Raw genomic sequence first — 16,279 nt, 5'->3', positions numbered from 1 at the left:
ATATGCACCTTTTCTGTATTGAGGTAGCATGTGGACAACAGGTATACAAGCATCATTACCTGAAACACAAGAGTGACTCAAGTAATAGATCACCCTCCCAACAATGAGAGATTTATCTTGTGTATAGCTAGTGATGCTAATGTTACACGATTCAACCTATAAAGGTTTCACAAGTCACAGCATCATTCTAGGCACTGCTTTGAACGCTTTAGCAGATATTAGGCTGATCTTAGAACCACAATCCAGTAGGGGTAGGGAGCTAAAGCAACCTCCACACCTCACCCAGCAATACTGACGTATGGTTTGTTGGCGGTCGTTCCTCACCTGACTGCCCTAAGGAAACACAATATTTTGTTGCCTGAACCAGGGCTGCTCTTGGTCGATTGACCTGCCTGTAATACCTACCTGATCGCACTGGTCCTTGCTTAGACTATGTTGGAAATGGGAGATTGTATTCTCCTTAGCTAGGTAGCTACTATGTAAAACCAAAAGCTTATTTGCCGCAAACAAAGCACAAATTTTCTAGCTGCTAGTGCTAATGGTGGCCGAACAACAGACACAGAATAGTAGCTCTTAATTAACAGCTAACCCTAAGCCTAACCAACCAGCCAACGCGTGATGGACAGGTTAAAAATTAACATGTGGCATGCTGACAATAATACGCTTTAGACTGGCTCTAGGGAAGGCCAGCGATGTTTATATCGATTGTTTTATGACCCAGGAAGTAGTTTAAACAGAAACTGAAATCGGTTCGCCAAAAATGCATTGCCGGTGCCACCCCTAGCAGCAATAGATGGCGCTTTCGAGTATCAACATTTTTTGCTATTTCGGCCCCAAGGTCCCCAAATTTATGGGGGGTTTAAATGCCAAATAGCAAAAATTTCAAAATTTATTTGAACAAATCATTTCTTTTTTACTATCATAGTATACATGGTCCCTCGCTTTGTGAACAAAATAACTAATTGTAATGCAAGTCTGTGTCTGATCGGCATGTTTCTCCCTGCTGCAATAAGTTATGTACTTTATGTAATGAGACTGTGGTTAAATCATACTGAAATCGTGCACCAGTCATGCAGTTATAGACTAATATTTTCTTAACCTATATTTAAGAAGAAATCCTTTATTTGCCATATGTCACACTTGTTACAATGAAATTGAAGTTTATGAAATTTTTCTGCATTTAACCCATCCCCTGGGGGAGCAGTGGGCTGCCAAACAGGGGACCCAGGGAGCTGGTGCAAAGTGTCTTATTCAAGGACACCTGGTGCCGAAGCAGAGCTTGAACCTGGGACCTTGTGCTGCCCCTGTCATGCTCTACCAACTAAGCTACTGTACCAGGCCATACTTCTTTATATTTGAGGAATAGTGCAATAAAAAGTGGTATTTTGTTCCAAAACAGTTAGTTGCCTATGTCAAGGACATTTCTTATTATCATTTTAATTAAATGTGTGTGTGTGTGTGTGTGTGTGTGTGTGTGTGTGTGTGTGTGTGTGTGTGTGTGTGTGTGTGTGTGTGTGTGTGTGTGTGTGTGTGTGTGTGTGTGTGTGTGTGTTCTTAGCTGGTGGCCGGTAAAGTTGACCTTGATGTTGAAGACGACACGCCCTTAAGTCCTGAGGAACAGAAGGAGAAGCAGAAGAAACTGGAGCGTATCAAGACCCTAATAGCCAAATCAAAGTAGATTTTAACTGCCACAGAACTGTTTTATTTTCACACCATGAAAAGATTAAAACCCCTGATCTATTAGCCTTTTTTTATTGAGCTTTGCATTAAAACAATCCTGTTAATTGTAATTAATACATTTGCCTATAAAATATAAATATTATTGAAACACTATATTATATTTGTCAGATATAGTTTTATCTACTTTTTCTGTGGAAGGCTCCACCCTATTCTCGCCACCTATTTTAACTTGCCATCTTTTGGTCAGTTTACAGAACTTGGTTCCTCCCCTGGATGGTCCAGCTGAGGGTGGCGTTCCAGGCAGCTGCCAGAAGCAACTGCAGGAGCAAGAGAAGCGCATTGAGATCTCATGTGCTCTAGCTGCTGAGGCCTCTCGCCGTAGCCGCATTCTCTCTGGTGAGGACACTCTCAACACTGCTGCCAGCTAAATTGCAGTACTGCTCACTATGCACACATTAACATTTATTAATACCAAAATTAAAATAATGTCATAGCACTTATTGTTGTCCTCTTTTACCATGTGCATTGGCCACCTGTGCCATGAATGCTTGTTATCTTTGCACACACACAGTATTTACTACACTACACACTTACATGCTTACACTTAGTGCAGTTACAATTATGTTCATGTAAGTCCACACAACACAGAAAGGGACGTCACAAGTCACAAAAACCTGCACGTCCCTCTAATGTAATCTTTTTAACTGTGGGTATTCTCAGAGGATGGAAAACAGCTCATGTAGAGTAAACATACTCTTTTACAGTGGCAGCAAGAAGTATAGAGGTTGTTTTCAACAAAAAGTTGAAAGCACAGTTTTGAATCCATCAATCTCAGGCCGTTATTGTAGTAAATATGATAAACTAGGTTCAGTCATTTAAAATAACTGCATTTTGAAAGTCAGCATCCTCAGTCTGTAATATACTTGGAAAGTGAATGAAAGGCACGAAGGGTATTCATCATACTACTGTATCATAATTTGTAATTTAATTAAATTTAATAAATGTATTGAGATTTAATCAAGCACTTGTGTACATGGAGTACATATATGTACATTTATGTAATGATGTTATCTCATTTGTAATCTTAAATACAGCTAAGGAACTGAATTTTGTCTGGCACTTGTGTTTTGTAAAACAATTTTTTTAAATGTCTTAATGTCATGCTAAACACAAGGGTTTACATACACTATGCATAATTATGCATATCTAGGCTTCGTTCTCACACTTACTTGACTCACCATACTTCGTCCTTTAATTGACTCACTTTTCCTTTTTTATTTTTCCTTTGTTTACGCCTCACGAATTCTTCATCTCAATACAGCTTCCTGTGCCCCCAGTGCCCCCTCATCCTCGACCAGCTTAGCCCCTCCACCTTCTTCTGTTGACTTTCCTAAGTCTGCCCACATCATGAAGGTGTGAAGTCTTACAAGGTAAGTCTTGTACACTACATCATGTTCACCAGTCCTTTTCTCATTTTATGACACTGTTGCTACTTTATGTTTCTAATGTTCTATTCTAATCTTGTTTTATGTTTATTATGCTGCTAGTGTTCTTTATTACACAGAATCGACTAGTTGACTAACTAGATATCGTTGGACAAAGTTCATTAAATGCACCTTTTTAATGGATCTTAAAATGGCTCACAAAATCTAATTTCAATATATCACATCATCATTATCATTAGAAATGACAGTTTCTGGCAAATCAGTCAGTCTCAAGTTTTGTCTTCCCTTTTTCTTTCTCTTTGTGTCTGTAGCTCAAGCACTGACTGCTGTCCAGTTTGATGGAACATCTTTCTGAGGATTCACTGAACTAACTGACATTTTTAGCCCCCTAAGTGATGAGACAATATCATATACATCTTAACATCAAGACATCAAAAACATACAATAGCAAATAGAAAACAAAAAAAAACGTGTTCCTTCCTCAAAGCTCTGATTTGTCTTTATGGCATCTACCTATGAGTATCTTGTGTCCCAACAGAAACCTTCTGATATTAACAACTTCAAGTTGTGTAATAGACACAACTAAACTATGGTTTAGTTCATTCTCACAGTGCCAGAATTTAAAGCAACTGAAGTTTGATGCTGATTAGCTCAAATGTGAACACTGCATATTAGAGTCCCACAATAGAAATGAAACAACAAAGAGCTGGGCCAGATCGATTTACTAAGACACACGCTGAAACCTACACATGACATGCTTCTGGACACAAAGGATTATTTTTCATGTAATCTAATATCTGTTTTTAATAACTGTGTGGTTTTTGGCCATGTGGGTAGTGGGTTAGTGACATGTTTAAAAGAGTCCTCTGCTCATTTGTAAAAACCTTATTCACTGTGATCCTGTTACTCTCAGACCTCAGTCTCCTCTTGATCAACCTGCCCAGTGTATTTCATGGTAGAAATTCAGTTATACATTTGCTACAAAATCTGGAATTTTAACAATTCTACATTATTATACTTGATAATAGTTTACCTGTTATTAATGTATGCTTCTGTTTAAAGTTCTTAAACCAGAGCTGTCACTCAGTGACCTTCGACACGTGTTGGCAGCCATAATAACTAGTGTAGCATGCACAGTAGATTGGTGTGTCACTTGTAAGTAATCCTTTACAAATGGCCAATTACAGTAAAAGCCAGGCAATGAGTCAGTATGTCTGTAATTTACAGTTGTAGCAAGTACAGTATAGTTCAGGTCTGCTTTCTGAGCATGAACGTAATCCAGAACAGTTGCATTGGATACTGAAGAGACACAATCACCTCACCACCAATCGTTGTGTGCAGTGCCTGCATATGTTTAAATCTTTGTGTGAAGCATCTATTTTAGTGGACTTCATCCTTCTGTTCAAGATTTTGTATGCATAACTAGCTACATATGGTTCATATGTATTTAGAAGTGTAAGTAAAAAGTGAAAATAGAAGTGACCTTAGATAAACACTTTGTAAACTGTCATTTAACATAGATTCAGATAACAGATTCTGACTCAGTCATGCAATGCTATAATTGGGAGACAAATCTAAGTATATTATGCTGTAATCAATAAGTACATGAATATTATGACAAAGAATAGTTTATCTCTGAATTCCATAATTGTTGGAACCAAAGTATGAATTTAATAAAAATTACATATACTATTAGTTGCCATATAAACATCTTGAATACACAAAAATACCTAAACTAAAACTAAGTCATCAGTTTTGTTGTCCTAATACACTTTAATTTTAACTGTACCACCTACTGTTTGCCCACACTCAGTGTCAGATATATTATGCTACAGAAAATTAAGAATGTTTTTTCATAATCCAGGATTTATTACACTAGTTTTACTTGTGTTGCATTTTTAGAAAGGGAATATGTTCATAAAAAGTATGTAAGTAATAAAATATTTTTTGATTGCATGGTTTGATGACAAATTAATTGCAATTTTTACAGTCAATTACACTTTTTTCACAAACAATTATGTTTTAATGTTTATGCTCCCAAAGATTGTTTAAAGGAGCCAAATACAGATATTTTTGGATTGTTGGAATTTCATGTTAGAAAATTACAATTAAAATGTAATGCTCAATATTTGATACTAGATGTAGCATTTGTTGATAATGAATATCAATAGTATCATAATCAATATATGCATATTAGATAAAGTGATCAATGTATTTAATATATTGTTTTTCAGTAATAGTATATCCTGCTACAGTAACTAACCCATATTATTTAGGGAGAAACAGAAAAACTGCTTGAACTATGCAAATGATAACAGAAATAATATGCTTGCTTTCAAAAGAATTTGCAATAAAGTGAATGTATAAAGAATGTTTTTCTATATGCTTTTGAAATCATTCAGATATTTTTTATTATCAAACATATCTTGCTAGATTGTTGACACATCTACTGTTGTTATTTTATCAACGTGTTAATGACATTCACTTCTTCACAGGGTGATGAGCCTAAAGCTAGAAATCAAAGGGGGAGTGGTAAATGTAGTCCGTGAGTATGTTCCACAAGTAGAGTTTGAAGAGAAGGTGAGATTCTGGAGCGAGTTGGATGAGGTCATACACAGTATCCCCAGGGGAGCGAGAATAGTTATTGGAGCAGACCTTAATGGGCATGTTGGTGAGGGGAACAGAGGTGATGAGGAATGGACTCTTCACCTCTGTCATTGTGCCAACGTTAAGAGTCCCCATTCTCAAATCTAGGCTCCTACCTTTTCTTGCTCTTCTCTCTGTCCACAAACCCATCTGCCTTCTCTCCTTCTTTGACCAACAGTAATCCAATTTCCACCGGCACCCTATAGGTCAAAAGCATCGGTGGCAGCCCTCGTTAACCCAGGCCTCGACCGGTCCAGTAATTCCTATGGATGAATCGCATGTTTGTTTTGGCGAGTTTTAGGCCGGATGCCCTTCCTGACGCAACCCTCTCCATTTTTCCGGCAAAGAAGTCACTGGCTTGCAACCCCTAGGGCTAGATTAGTGAACACCGCATGGTTACTACAGTAACTGAAATTGTCAAGTTGCCAGGTTGGGATGGATGACTGGTTACACAAAGAACATGACAATTTCACAGTGACTCAGAGTTTGAGTCCACAAAACGTATCTAAGTATCTGCTGCTAATCAGTCAAATCATTATCTTAGTGCTTTTTCTGGTTAATGTTCACCTCACACATTGACAACGTTAACATACAAAGGTCACAATGGAGAAGTAAATTATTTCAGGCACAGCAAGACAATAAGGAGGGAAGACTTACGACAATACCATGGTTGAAATCACAGAGCTCCAAAGTAAGTGTATTTTTAGGTCATCTGTTCAGAAATGTTTGACAGCTTTTATTCACAAATTTAGTCGAGGGATAGGTCTGCTGTAATTAATTTAATTTATGAATTAATATTAGCAAGACTTGTAGTCAACCAATTAAAACACTATGGAGCCTTGAATAAAAAGTTACTGTACAAATACCTCTTGGCCTATTATAAATACTTGCTCCACTCACCTTTTCTATTTTGACCACGTAACGCACATGCTGCACTATACAACATGGCTTTATTTTATTATATACTAACTTAAGTTGGGGTGGAGGATATACAACAGGGTGCTTTTATTTTTAAATGGTTAGCGTTTGTTAAAAGTGCATTTCTTAATTAGTAATTTCAACCTTTTTTTCTGATCAAATGAATTGGCTCCAGTCAGTTTTGTTTGTGTATATTTGCTTATGTTGCAGAGATTGGTATTGGGGTGATGGGATTTGGTTTGTTTTTCCTGCTCTTTGGTGTCCTGCTGTACTTTGACTCTGTTTTGCTGGCATTTGGGAATGTGAGTAATATTTATTGCAACACACATCTATTCATTAAGCCAGATAGCATCTACATGCTATCTGGCTCCAGAGTCTACCTCCTAAATCCTATGATCTATACACAAACTTGGACAAAATGCCATGTACTCTACTTAATATGCATCTTCAAACAGTAAATGAGGAGAGGTGAGATAACTGCATGCTAGCTGAAATGCCACTTCACCACTTCATTGTGTCTATAATACTGCACTCGCTTTTGTTTTTGTAGATACTGTTTCTGAGTGGTTTGACATTTATCATCGGCTTCAGGAGAACAGCCAAGTTCTTCTTCCAAAAACACAAATTCCGAGGCTCTTTCTTCTTTCTGGGTGGAGTTTCATTGGTGCTGTGCCGCTGGTCAATCATTGGAATGTTAGTGGAGAGTTATGGTTTTATACTTTTATTCAGGTGAGTTGAGACAGTATGTTTCTTACAAATAAGAATATTCTAGTGAATATTACACAGAAACCACAAGAATATCCAACTTATCCTTACTTATTAATGATTCATCTACAGCTGAAAAACTGAATGTAGCACTCAAAATCAAAATAGCAAATAAAGGCCCATCTCTGAAACAGAGTCGTTTTGGTCCAAGTTAATAGTGTTTTTTCATGGCTTCAACCAAGCATAGTTCTAATTAGAAGTTTATATCACTACTATCTTCTAGAGGACTAGGCTCCCTGATGTCTAACATGTTGCACTGCTCACAATAGAAAACTGCTCCTGAGCAGTGTACAGACATATTATGCATATGTGTAAGATGCACATGTTACAGTATGTACAGAAAGGTAATGCAGACATGAACACAGCTCATTCTTACAGTTCAAACTGTCTGAATCAAATAAAATCATAATAATGGCACATTTAATTAGAGATGTATGATGCACATATAGATAGAGCCAAAGCCAGACTCAAAACTCACCTGTTCAACATGTCATATTCACTGTAATATCTTTTTTCCTGCCTCTGTACAGTGTCCTTGAGTATTCAAAAAGGTGCTCATAAATATAATGTATTATTATTATATTAATTATTATTTTTTATTGTAGAGAGCTAGAAACAACAGCCAGACTCAGGGTCAGCCTTGTTTTAATAAAATGAATGCAATATTAAAAATGTGATGGATTCCAATGAATTATGTCAGGCATTTTAGGCCCCAAGCCTATTTTCTGAGGGTTTTCTGAAAAATGGTATAGATACATTGAAATGAATTTATCTCTGCAACCACAAAGTGTATTTGACTGCAAATAATGTAGGGGACACCTGTGACATATCTCCGAAAAAAAACTTCCCCCCAGCTGTATGGTGCAGTACTTAGTGCACCATACAGTTAGTGCTAATACACTTGGACCAGTGTGAGCGACATCAGACATGTACACTGTGCTCACACCAGCATTGCATCATTCCAAATGGCATGGCTTATTAATGTCAAATTACAGCATTTAAATTTGTGTTAGAATACCAAATAAAAGACAATATAAACTAAATTTAGAGCTTAGGTGGGGGATTGAACCTCAGACTTTTTCTATCAAAGGTCAAATCATTATCTACCTGTAACTGCGTACTATGGCTGATCCTTAACTTTTTGACTCTCCCTCTGCTTACAGTATATTGAATGAAGGCAATTACGTGCACCTTCATTATTACTGATACTACTTTACTTACTATACAATATTGTGTCAGCAGTGTGCAATTGCACACGCTCCAAATTTAGAGGGAGCAGTGACCACCTCACTGAGGAAGCCAAAATCACGAGTAAGAGAGCTGTTCTTACAAAAATGGCAACGTGTGCATGTATGTCTTCATGCATGTGTTTGTGTGTTTCTAAGCATTTGTTTATTCTGTGTTTTCATAAAAGTCTTATTTTAATGCAGTTTTTTTTCTATTTAAAAACATACAGTCGCTAACATTTTAATCAAAGCTTTAGGTCTTAACATTATAACAATTTAAGATTAAAAATAGTGTTTAGTGGAGGTTGACATTCATTTTACAAAGTTTCAGCCTGCCTTCTCCAGTATCATTGAAATGCATCCAGATGCTACCAGTTTTTGCTCATTCATTTACTTGCGCTTGCTTTTACTGTACAGTAAATCTGGCTCTCGTCTGTCTACCTGCACCACTACACATGCTGTCTTAGGAGTGTCTGTCCCCCCTATGTCAATCCTTGTTCGTGATTGATTGAATGGTGCACCAATAGAAATAGTCTCACGTTTGTGCGTGTGGATTTTCAGCAGAGCTGACCAATAGCGGCTGAAGATTCAGCTCTTCTCGTTCGCTACAAAGCATCGGCTCTCAGAGCCGGCTTGTTCGCGATTGATACATCACTACAAGACACTTCACTTTACACGAGCTCCCCTGACAGCTGCACAATGGTTGACCACTGCTCCCTCAGGGGATAGGTTAAATGTGGGATAAATAAAATAATATTAATAAAAAAAAAGAGGCAGACATGGCCTGTGTGGGCTTGCCTTTCAAATAGAATGTGGTCAGGCTTGTTCTCCTTCTGCATTCAGTAGATTTTGGCTGGTATCAAAATGCTAAGACGACGTGATAAGAGAGGACAAAAGAGGAAAGAAGGAGAACAAGTACAGTATATCATCTTAGGCTCCACCCCCAAAGGCTCTGATCGCTTAAGAAGGGTATCTCAGCCCATTACTGATCAACAGCCCGCTCCTTCCAACCTCCAATCCTTTGTTTGTTTGAATTAGTATTCAGAGACAGCGAGCAACAAACCTTCCAAATATTAATAATGAAAATAAACTGTGTTAATGCGCATTGTCTGCAATAATTTAACTCTTGCGTTACTGCATGATTAACCCGTTAACGTGCCCAGCATTAATATAACCGATATAGGGTATTATAAAGTGTATATATAAAAATCCTATACACTATGTAAAAGAACAAAGTAGGAAGTTTGCAAGAGTGTCTTCACAATTTAATACTAGTTTTCCTTAATGCTGAATGGCATGATGAGCGCTAGCTTGTGACACAAGTGATGAAAGCCAATCACTGCGGGAGCTGCTCAGAGATAACACTGGATCATTCAGGGAATATGTCATGGGTTGGCCTTCACGCCAGAAGGAGGTGCTCATGTGTCTGGCTTTATTCAGTGATGTCTTTGTTTTGTATTTGTGTCCGCTGTGATGTCATTTCCGGTTTAGTCCCTGTTTACCCTGATTGTGATTGTTTTCAAGTGATGTTCAGTTTTTAAAAGTTTAGTTGATGCACAGTCTTGTTGGTTTGTTGTTTGATGTTATCTAGTGATGGTGAGATGAAGCCTCATGAGGCATTGAGCCAATTGGTTCTTGAAGCTTCATTTGCGCACGAAACCACCTATTGGCCAAGTATATAATAACAGGCAGCTCTACAATTCTGGTACAATTCTGGAACAATTCTGGTTGTTCCCTGGAATTGCATCATTGGTTCTACAAATCTCTCTTCTTTTGCAGGTCCTTCTTTCCCATGGCCTTCAAATTTGTGCTGTCAGCTGTAAATATCCCTTACCTCAGTGCAGTACGTATGATGGTGAATAATGCAAAATAAATATAATGTTGACAATTTATAAAGCAAAGTGTAATTTTAACTCTTTCTGTCAGTTTTTCTCCAGCAGCTCCTCAAGGGTATGAGCCTAAAACTCGTTACAGCAACAAAAGTAATTATCCTTTACTTAACTGTGTTGGTCACATAGTGTGTGAGCAATAAGTTATAATACACAATTGGTGTACTGTAAACGGTGTACTGCAAATTGGACTCTGGACAGACTAATATTATGAAATATGTGGTGGAAATGTAGCAATGATGTCTACCTCTGTTGTGCCTACTTCCTGCTGGTCCAGAGCAAAAGATTCAGAAACACTCATAATAGAGGGGCTTTACACAACCTGGCCCCCGATAGACACCATGAGTCTTTAATTAAACAATCATACTTTTTAGTCATAGTTCATTTTGGGCTTATTTTGGCATTAAGACATAATAATAAAAAAAAAATAGTTGAACTATGTAACTGTGTACCTGTTCACAATGTGCATGTATATAAAACGAGTTTCACTATTTGGATTCAATAATGGAAATAAATTAACTTTTTTTAAGTGAAACTGACCTATCGATTGATTGTCCTCTGTAGTGAAGTAAAGTATTAAAGCTGATTCAAATTATTAATTCAATATTAATACAAAAACATTTATATTCTTCAAAATAAGGGCACCAGGTCTAAGCATTAATTAACCCAGTAACATCAGATGTCAATTTAATGATAATATGATAATTTAATAATAATAATAATAATAATAATAATAATAATAATAATAATAATAATAATAATAATAATAATAATAATAATAATAATAATAATAACAATCTTCCTTTGATAAAACCAAATCAATCTCTAATGTGATTAATTCTTGTTCAGTGACCTCTGCCTGAGTCTGAAGAACACAGAACCAGATTTCTTTTAACCTTTTATGGTTCTAATACTACAGGATATATGAATGAAATGATATAAAAATATTCAAATAAACAAGAGAAAAAACAAATAAGCAAAACAATAAGCATGAAATGATCAGCAATGAATAAATAGAGACCAGGATGTTGATGAATGGTGTGTGTAGTGAAACAATCAACTTCAATCAACTATGACAGATAAAGTTAGTGGCAAATAATGAACATAGGAAGAATACAGCAATTAGCAACGGATGAACAGATAAATAAAAGGATAAAGGATGGTCAATACCTAAATGTGTGATGGATTTGATCTGTCAGAACGTCAAGGCGGCGGACCCACATGCACGGCACGGACAGGCTGGGATATGAATAGCAAAAGGAATTTATTCCAACTCAGTGTCGAGATCAGGCAGGATCATACATGGACAGTTCATACAGCGTTATACAGGAGCAGGCAGAATGGGTGTCAGGGACAGGCAAGGTTCGTACACGAGAGACTGATTTACAATACCGATCCGTCAGGCGTAGAGTCGTGGTCAGGCAGGCAGACAAGGTCGGTAACAGACAAGATCAGAAAACCAGGGCAGACAAGGCAGACAGGGAATCGGAGGTCAAAAACAAGATACACGGTACGCGACGGGACTAGATCAATGAACGCTGGAAGGTGGTGACTAACGCGCAACACGAGCTAAACAATCTGGCGAGGCACTAGAGTGAGAGGTGGTGCTTAAATATACTGAACTGATTACTGATGACCTGCAGCTGTGGCTAATGACCGGTAGAAACAGGGAACAGCTGTGACATGACATGAACAGGAAGTCCGTTCAACATAATGACGGAGATCAGAACCAAAACGTGAGAGACCGGAAGGACTTCAAAACCAGGGACTAGAACCAGACACTACCGAACGTAAGGAACTCTAAATAAAACAAGGAAGAGGACCAGGGACTGTAACATGATCAAGAGAAAAGAGTATTTGTTATTTGTCTGTTATAAAACCTACTGTATAGGGATACAGTAGCTAATGAATTTGAAATGTTCAATTTTAGCGCTTTGAGAAACACCAGAATTCTAAGAGGATTGGAGATGTTTGTCTGGCCTCAGCTTGCAGCTGCAGGCCGCTTTGGAGCGTCTCCCATTACCGGTTTGGACGAGCGAGAAGTGCCCCCTTGGTCCAGTACCCAAGCGCTCCGGGCCAGGGTTTGTCGCCCCGTGACAATTCGGGGTCGTCGCGGGTTCAGCAGGCAGGTTCTAGTCCCAGGTGTTTCAATGACCAGTGCTACTTCAGCCCAAAACAGGAAAACTGTCTGGAATCAAATTTAACTAATTCAATCAAAAATAGCACGTACAAGAAGGACGGTTGATTATACTGTAGTTTAGTTTCGTTTCAGTTTCTTGGTCATTTACAAAGTGAACAAAATTGCTGATTGTTCATATTTCTAAGTTTAACATAAGTTTACAAAATTTGAGAACAAAGGAGAATAAAGAAAAGAGAGTGGGCACTGCCACCAGTAAACACCTAGGGTTAGGACATTGAGAGAGTGGACTCTCAGAGTACTAAACTGGACTGGTCGTACAACACAAATAGACTGTACAAGATTGACAGGGCAGACTCTTCCTGCTGGGGAGATTGAGGTTTTAAGAAGTGCAGGGAGCATTACATACTGTAAGTGTTTTTATGACTCTGTGGTAGCCTCAGCCATCTCTTATGGAGTTATCTGCTGGTACAGTGTCATCTCATCTGCAGACAGGAGAAGACTGGAGAAGCTGTTCAGGAAGGCCAGATCTTTGTACAGATGGGAAGTTTGATTCTTTTAACTGAGTCGGATCTTTAACTCCTGCACAGTAAAGTGAACAAATCATTTCAAGTCATTTGTTCAAAAGGTTTTCCTAGGTTCAAAACCTAGGAAAACATATAGACACACCATAATAAAGACCACAGTCAAATGAACCACCGTTCGCTTCTCCGTGGTTGACGTTACAGCTGTTTACTGTACAGTAGTTTACTAATGGATTACTCCAAAAATATACAGTAAAAGTAGTTGATATTTGCTGTGATAGTAGTCCATGAAGTACTAGGTAGAATTGTAAAGGAAATGTGATGTACCAATTTGAGGAACTCATTTTATTGAAGGTCAAAAATAAGCTATTGTTGTCAATTCAATTTACTGTACGATACTTTATTGATGGATTATCTTTATTGGATCACTTGATGATATTTGGGCTTAGATTATATTAGCTCTACGATATTGTAGATCATACAGACCCCAAAACTACGGTATAACTATCGAATATTTGGCCTGGTGACTCAGTGGGTAGAGCCTGTACACCAGTTGTGTCCTTGATGGACTAGGCAATTGGTGTACACTACCTCTCGCCCAAAGACATAGGATAGGCACCAGCACCACCAGCAACATGGGAATAAGCGGTAGAAAATGGATGGATGGATAGTATGTGTTACTGGGAAATACAATTGAAATACAATAAAACTCATTTTATTGTTATTTTTTTCAGTAGCTCATATTACAGTATACTATGACCAGTATGATCACTACATAAATTCAGAACTTTTTTTTTTCTACATGAAGTCAGAATTCAAAAGGGAAGCGGTAGCTGTTATGAGCAGCCCAAAACAGAATGGGTTGGGGGTGGCCAGCAAGCCAGGTCGATAGACACTGCCACATGTGAGTTGTGGTGTTATGTGTAAAACTTCTCTAATACAAAGTTTTATCTTGTGGAAATAAAATCCAAAGTACTGAGTGTTGCTGTGTGTGTCACGCTTCAAAGGAGTTGTAATGCATTTCTAAAGTGAGGGATGCCACATACAGTCAGGACCATAAATATTTGGACAGAGACACAATTCTTCTAATTTTGTTTCTGTACATTACCACAGTGATTTTTAAATGAAACAACTCAGATGCCATTGAAGTGCAGACTTTCAGCTTTAATTCCATGGGTTGAACAAAAAGATTGCATAAAACTGTGAAAAACTAAAGCATTTATTAAACACAATCCCTTCATTTCATGGGCTCGTAAGTAATTGGACAAATGAAATAACTGAAAATAAAATGGTCATTACTAATATTTGGTTGAAAACCCTTTGTTGGCAATGACAGCCTGAAGTCTTGAACTCATGGACATCACGAGATGCTGGGTTTTCTCCTTCTGAATGCTCTGCCAGGCCTTTACTGTAGCGGCTTTCAGTTGCTGTTTGTTTGTGGGCCTTTCTGTCTGCAGTTTAGTCTTCAACAAGTGAAATGCATGCTCAATTGGGTTAAGATCAGGTGACTGACTTAGCCATTCAAGCATATTCCACTTCTTTGCTTCAATAAACTCCTGAGTTGCTTTGGCTGTATGTTTTGGGTCGTTGTCCATCTGTATTATGAAATGCCGCCCAATCAGTTTGACTGCATTCACCTGGATCTGCGCAGACAGTATGTCTCTGAACACCTCAGAATTCATTCGGCTGCTTCTGTCCTGTGTCACGTCATCAATAAACACTAGTGTCCCAGTGCCACTAGCAGCCATGCACGCCCAGGCCATCACACTGCCTCCACAGTGTTTTACTGATGATGTAGTGTGCTTTGGATCATGAGCTTCTCCACGCCTTCTCCATACTTTTCTCTTGCCATCATTCTGGTAGAGGTTGATTTTGGTTTCATCTGTCCAAAGAATGTTTTTCCAGAACTGTGCTGGGTTTTTTAGATGCTTTCTAGCAAAGTCCAATCTGGCCTTTCTATTCTTGAGGCTTATGAGTGGCTTGCACCTTGCAGTGTACCCTCTGTATCTACTTTCATGCAGTCTTCTCTTTATGGTAGACTTGGATATTGATACGCCTACCTCCTGGAGAGTGTTGTTCACTTGGTTGGCTGTTGTGAATGGGTTCCTCTTCACCATGGAAATGATTCTGCGATCATCCACCACTGTTGTCTTCCGTGGACGTCCAGGTCTTTTTGCGTTGCTAAGTTCACCAGTGCTTTCTTTCTTTCTCAGGATGTACCACACTGTTGATTTTGCCACTCCTAATACTGTAGCAATTTCTCGCATGTTTTTTTTCTGTTTTCTCAGCTTAATGATGGCTCGTTTCACCTGCATGGAGAGCTCCTTTGACCGCATGTTGTCTGTTCACAGCAAAATCTTCAAAATGTAAACACGAGTCCTCTAATCAACTCCAGGCCTTTTATCTGCTTCACTCATAATGACATAACAAGGGAATTGTCCACACCTGCCCATGCAATAGCATGGAAGTCAATTGTCCAATTACTTACGAGCCCATGAAATGACGGGATTGTGTTTAATAAATGCTTTAGTTTTTCACATTTTTATGCAATCTTTTTGTTCAACCCATGGAATTAAAGCTGAGAGTCTCCACTTCAATGGCATCTGAGTTGTTTCATTTGAAATTCACTGTGGTAATGTACAGAAAGAAAATTAGAAGAAATTTGTCTCTGTCCAAATATTTATGGTCCTGACTTTAGTCTTTATCACTAAAGTTTCTCAAGCTGTACAACTGAAGTACAATAAAACTCATTTTAACAAACCCCCTAAAAAAGGAAGTCGAGCAAGAACCGAGGCGTCGCCCGGTATGGCGCAGCCGGGGCCCCACCCTGGAGCCAGGCCCGGGGTTGGACCATGTTTTCCGCCTCCATTCTCAATGCGGCCGTTCAGGGCTGTGGGAATGCAGGGTCTCAGGTGCCTGTTGTTGTGCTAATCCCCGAACCCGGTGGTGGAAGCCGGAGGTAAGGGACGCCATCAAGGGACTCTTGAGGCAGCTGATGGGTACCGACAGGCCAAGTGTGCTGCAGCCCGTGCCGTTGTGAAGGCAAAAG

General features: G+C 38.5%; 2 protein-coding genes across 20 annotated transcripts in view; both read left to right on the top strand.

The window, feature by feature from the left end:
• plekha6 (pleckstrin homology domain containing, family A member 6) overlaps window positions 1-5,496 on the top strand; it is an 80,254-nt gene extending 74,758 nt beyond the window's left edge. For 15 of the 16 annotated variants that reach the window (XM_029151826.3, XM_055508780.1, XM_055508775.1 and 12 more), the window contains 4 exons: window positions 1,559-1,674; window positions 1,928-2,076; window positions 3,002-3,110; window positions 3,437-5,496. In XM_029151826.3, the coding sequence (XP_029007659.1) occupies window positions 1,559-1,674; window positions 1,928-2,076; window positions 3,002-3,099 (363 nt within the window). In that variant the 3' untranslated portion in view covers window positions 3,100-3,110; window positions 3,437-5,496. The remainder of the gene's footprint in view (window positions 1-1,558; window positions 1,675-1,927; window positions 2,077-3,001; window positions 3,111-3,436) is intronic. The other variant, XR_008694668.1, reaches the window with a different exon arrangement.
• Window positions 5,497-5,624: 128 nt separating this feature from the next.
• Window positions 5,625-11,230, top strand: golt1a (golgi transport 1A). Of its 4 annotated transcripts, none has more exons than XM_055508784.1 (6): window positions 5,625-6,462; window positions 6,900-6,991; window positions 7,240-7,418; window positions 10,272-10,354; window positions 10,460-10,523; window positions 10,607-11,230. In XM_055508784.1, exons 1-5 carry the CDS (start codon window positions 6,438-6,440, stop codon window positions 10,501-10,503), a joined length of 423 nt encoding a protein of 140 aa, XP_055364759.1. In that variant the 5' UTR covers window positions 5,625-6,437; the 3' UTR covers window positions 10,504-10,523; window positions 10,607-11,230. The 4 variants fall into 4 exon arrangements, with proteins under 4 accessions (XP_055364759.1, XP_055364760.1, XP_040926932.1 ...); XM_055508785.1 differs by having other exon boundaries at window positions 10,460-10,535; XM_041070998.2 differs by lacking the exon at window positions 10,272-10,354.
• The last annotated feature ends 5,049 nt before the right edge of the window (window positions 11,231-16,279 follow it).

This window comes from Betta splendens, chromosome 5 (assembly GCF_900634795.4).
Source record: "Betta splendens chromosome 5, fBetSpl5.4, whole genome shotgun sequence".
Taxonomy (NCBI): domain Eukaryota; kingdom Metazoa; phylum Chordata; class Actinopteri; order Anabantiformes; family Osphronemidae; genus Betta; species Betta splendens.
Note: the sequence above shows the minus strand (reverse complement) of the source record. Positions and strands in the feature narration are given on the sequence as shown.

Coding starts and splice junctions, on each gene's coding strand:
- golt1a (XM_055508784.1), top strand. CDS start 6,438: ATGGTTGAAATCACAGAGCTCCAAA. Junction 6,463..6,899: donor TGAAATCACAGAGCTCCAAA/GTAAGTGTATTT, acceptor CTTATGTTGCAG/AGATTGGTATTGGGGTGATG. Junction 6,992..7,239: donor TTTTGCTGGCATTTGGGAAT/GTGAGTAATATT, acceptor TTGTTTTTGTAG/ATACTGTTTCTGAGTGGTTT.